This window comes from Perkinsus marinus (assembly GCF_000006405.1).
Source record: "Perkinsus marinus ATCC 50983 genomic scaffold scf_1104296946686, whole genome shotgun sequence".
Lineage (NCBI taxonomy): Eukaryota > Perkinsozoa > Perkinsida > Perkinsidae > Perkinsus > Perkinsus marinus.
Genome location: NW_003210869.1, coordinates 1 through 4,330, shown reverse-complemented (window position 1 = coordinate 4,330; position 4,330 = coordinate 1). Strand labels below are relative to the sequence as shown.

Genomic DNA, 4,330 nt, shown 5'->3' with positions numbered 1-4,330 from the left:
TTCGGTGGAGTCGTTGGTGACACCGGTTGGTGATAGCTCAAAGCACCAGAGCTCGATCTCCGTTGCTGCTGTGGCGCCTCCCAGCTACCACTGTAGCCACCATGAGAAGCGCCTAAATGTGACGACAAGCCATAATAACGAGAGGGAGCCGACACTTGATGTTCCAACAGCCCTGGAGGCGGTGGAGCTACCTCCGACATGCTGGCGTCGTCAGGCAACAACGTATCAACAGCAGAGGTCATCGCCCGAGACCTCGATGAAAGCACACCGTAGTTTGGTGACGATGAACCAACACCGTTGTTCAAGGCAGCAGCGTAACTAATGCTACCATGCCGACTGTTAGTAGGGTTAGAGCCGACACTACTAAGGGTGCGGATTCTCAAACGCATCACTTCATTCTCGAGCTCGAGCTGCCTTCTTTTCTCCCGTTCTTCTTCAAGCTCCTTCTGAGCGTCCACGAAGGCAGAAAGGACTTTACCCATCATATCATCAACCACCTCTCCAGAAGAGTCACCAGCGGTCGAACCACCGAAATCACCAGAGCAATGAGGCTCAGCGACAGCGCCGTTGTTAAAGTTGTCAGCATAGGAGAATTCACCATCAGCTGAAAAACCACGACCACGATCATCATGGTAGTCCTCAAAGACGCTGTCACTGAGTGCAGACAAATCTAAGCTAGGGTGATGTAGGGCAGATACTCTACCGACAGGACCGTCATTGTCACTCTCTGGCTCACCGGAAACGCCGTCCAAGTAGTCCAAGGAAGGCAGCAATCGGTTAAGGACGTCGTTGAGCTCCTCATGGTTCACGACATTGTCGAAATGCATAGTGTCATCATCGTAGTTATCAAAGTTAACATGTCGTGGTGAAGAACTGTTAGCTGTCGAAGCAACCGTAGGAGACACGAAGCTCTTTGGCTCTCGATAGGTCTTCGGAGGGGTAGAGTGATGGAGTCTAGACTCGTCGAGGGAATTATTCAATACGGACGGGCCAGGAGTTACTGTCGCAGCATTATCAACCATCATTTAAAGTATGGACACGGTTATGTGTAAATGTATATAAAACTACCAAAAAACGACCGTCAAAACCCAATCGAACCAACACACAACTTTCAGAAAGACAGGAAATAGTTTTCTAGCGCAAAGCGCCGCGACTGCATCTTCGAGCTAGAACCACACCACTGTCACAAGTTCAGCCAAGTTTGAAGTGTTGTCTCCATTGAACAAGCTATATGTACCCTGTGGAAGCTGACGAGTTAACCGCTATGGAAATCCGTTTTATAATTCGCGTTGAAGGTCGACACTCAGTACCGACATTTTGTGGATCTTGCTCGTGTGATTTTCCAAAGAGGGTTGAGCGGGCAAGAGCTGCACGCGTGCACAAAGTGATTACATTGGGCCTGTTCACAAGGATACTTAATTTAAGGCGCCTTAAAGTTAGGAGCAACTTAAGGAGTTACTTAAGGTATACTTAAGTAGTACTCAACTCATTTCACAACGTTTAGGAGCAACTTAAGGAGCTCCTTAACTTAAGGCGTACTTAAGTATCTACTTAACCATGATTACAGGTAAAGAATACAGTAATACATTTTTAAACATGGTTCAAATACTTGAGTGGTTAGGTTGGTCCGCCGTCATCCGAAACGTGCAGGATCGAATCTAAGGTGTGATATTTTTCCTTATTATTTGCTTCACAACTACTTTCGTCGATCAGTGATAACGAACTGCATGAAAAGTTCTCACAAATTACGAATCTAACTACAATGAGTAACACAACAATCCGCAGAAAGGAAAATATACTTATGATGTCGCGAATCACTGATGCATCGCAAAGTCACTGAAAATATCTGCGATGTATGATCTCACTATCGTCGTCCATAATACCGAGCTGATATCAACCCAAAACCAAGGTAGAGGTAAGATAAGAGTATCGATGTGATAGAGAGACGAAGGTGAATCTCAGGAAGAGATTCAATAAGGGGTAGGTTCGGCGTCACACTTGCTCGTGCGTACACGTGGCACGTGGGCGAGCACAGCGAACATAGCTTCCACGGAGAGCGTTCCCGACACCATCCACTGGAGCATCTGGGTCAACCACAGCCATCTCCTGTTCATAAGCACCTAACATTGCCTCTTCAACGTCTTGCAATGGCTGATTTATGAAGGTGGCCATGTTGTGCAGTACGAAAACAGCAGCACATACCTTGGATATCTTCCTCACGTCGTCCCGCCAGTTACGATGTAGAATTTAGTTATTGTTACGTTGGCATGGCTTGCATTACAAGGTGTCTGAGTCTCGGTGAATTGTAAATCTTGTGTTCAAAAAGTTATGGTGGGAACCGAAACGAACACAATCAAACATGGACATCACTATAATAAACGCCGGTTGCCAGCTCAGTCGGTTTGATTTCCGCTGTGTTGAAGGAGTGAACTCCTCGTTTGACTTCTTTGCCTCTCTAGCTCAACTAGCAGAGCACCGTGCTGCCATTCGTAAGGTCTCCGGTTCGACCCCCGCGAGATACAATATTCAAGCATTGTCCTTCGAAGGGTCCCTGGTTCAACCCCTGCAGGGTGCACGATACTTAAGTATCTGTTTAGGTAGGGTCGGCTCTACCTTAATAAAATTTAAGGAATACTCAAGTTGCTCCTTAAGTACGCATGTTGTGAAATGCTTCTCGTAAATACTTAAGTATATGCACAGAAACTTAAGGCGCCTTAAGTATTCCTAAACTTAAGGCGCCTTAACGTGCTTACTTAAGTAGTGAAATAGGATGGCCTAATTACTTAAGGTATACTTAAGGCGCTACTTAAGTTTAAGGCGCAATTCGCTCCTATGAAACAGGCCCAGTGTTGGTTACTAACTTGTAAAGAATAACGTTCAGATGCGGGTATATTTCTGGATGACACAATTGATTCACCTTGTCGATCAGGAGCGCGGTGACCAGTGCTTCAAGTTCATAGGTTTTCACCCTCCCGAGCTGCCAATGAACTGTACTGTGTATTCGCCCTGATTTGTACCAAGCCGGGCTGACCTTCGGAAGATTCTGGCTTTTCGTAGACTTTTTTGTCCCAGCGACCGAATTCGCTGTGGGAATATACATAGAGATCGTTATAGCAGTCTGGGACCAGGAGACCCTACGCGATGTTAACTTGTGTGATTCAGTCGATGGAGGGTTAATCGGACGGAATGTGGGACGTCATGAAGTTGAGCGGGTCAAATTAAACCGACAGAATGTTCCCGCGGGGAATTGCTCTCAATGGGAGACTGATATAGTCACTGCCAGCTGATACCCGAGCCGTTTGAGTACCGTGAGGAAACTCTGGACTTGTTACGACCCGCAATCGACCGTGTCAATGAGAGAAACGTGTGGTCACCGGCAACACGAGATTTCAATGGCTCCTCGGAAAGTGACAGCTACGCCTCTTGGAATAACAATTATAATTGTCTTGAGCGCTCCTAAGAGCCTCATTGCAAGCAGAGACCTCGATGAGGCCCCGGAGCAGATGTCAAGTCTCTGGTATGTTCACAATAGCAACAATATAACAAGCAAGCGGTGAATCGTTCATCTATCGATGGAGCTTGATAAAGAACTACGTTTCTCACGGTTACCTGTTGACGAAGTAACGAATGACGTTCTAACCACTGAATCAACACGGTTATGTTGCTAACGAGTATACTGGATCATTCGTCCATGTTTTCATAACACCAAGTAACAGTATGATACAGAATCGTACTTCATGCTACATTTCAGCGCATGACATCTTGGCAGACCATTCCGACAGTTTCGTTGCCCATCGTATAGCAATTACCACCGTGCCATGTGGCGTTCTTCTCGCCTATCCACTTGAAGTCGAAGGAGAACGTCATACCAGCGTTGGAGTATTGAAGGTCTATATAGTGTGTCATGAGGCAGATTTGCATGGCGAGAAATGGCCAGAAAAACTGATAGCTGAGCCGTAGAGCAATAAATACGACTGATTCATTCAACCATCGTTTCATAACTATGATGAGCAGTACAAAAAGAGACCCCTCGGCCACGATGTCGATCAATAATCTTCGAATGCCACGCATGAACTCTTCGTCTGTCATATTCCAGAATGTGTCGTGGAGCTTGGGATTGGAGTAACGCAGTAGAAGCGAACAAATCAGGTATTGTATGGGAGCCAAGATCTCAACAACTTCTTTGCAGATAGCGACAGTCATGATTGAAAGAGTACACCCCGAGGCACCGTCTTTCATGTCAGCCATTGTTTCCATGTTCACGCCGGTCAGCATGTCCCCAAGTATTTCGAAAACACTGCTCCGACGGGAGGACACATTGGAGCCTCGC

The 4,330-nt window shown here is 46.4% G+C and overlaps 2 protein-coding genes across 2 annotated transcripts; both read right to left on the bottom strand.

The window, feature by feature from the left end:
- Positions 1-37: 37 nt before the first annotated feature.
- On the bottom strand, positions 38-1,055 carry Pmar_PMAR029583 (hypothetical protein; the record flags this gene model as incomplete). Its single annotated transcript, XM_002779560.1, has 2 exons — positions 192-1,055; positions 38-112 (listed from the first exon to the last, which is right to left on the bottom strand). The coding sequence occupies exons 1-2, from the start codon at positions 1,023-1,025 to the stop codon at positions 38-40; spliced, it is 909 nt and encodes a 302-aa protein (XP_002779606.1). The 5' UTR covers positions 1,026-1,055.
- A 2,692-nt stretch (positions 1,056-3,747) lies between these two features.
- On the bottom strand, positions 3,748-3,921 carry Pmar_PMAR029582 (hypothetical protein; the record flags this gene model as incomplete). Its single annotated transcript, XM_002779559.1, has 1 exon — positions 3,748-3,921. One exon carries the CDS (start codon positions 3,919-3,921, stop codon positions 3,748-3,750), a length of 174 nt encoding a protein of 57 aa, XP_002779605.1.
- Positions 3,922-4,330: the final 409 nt, after the last annotated feature.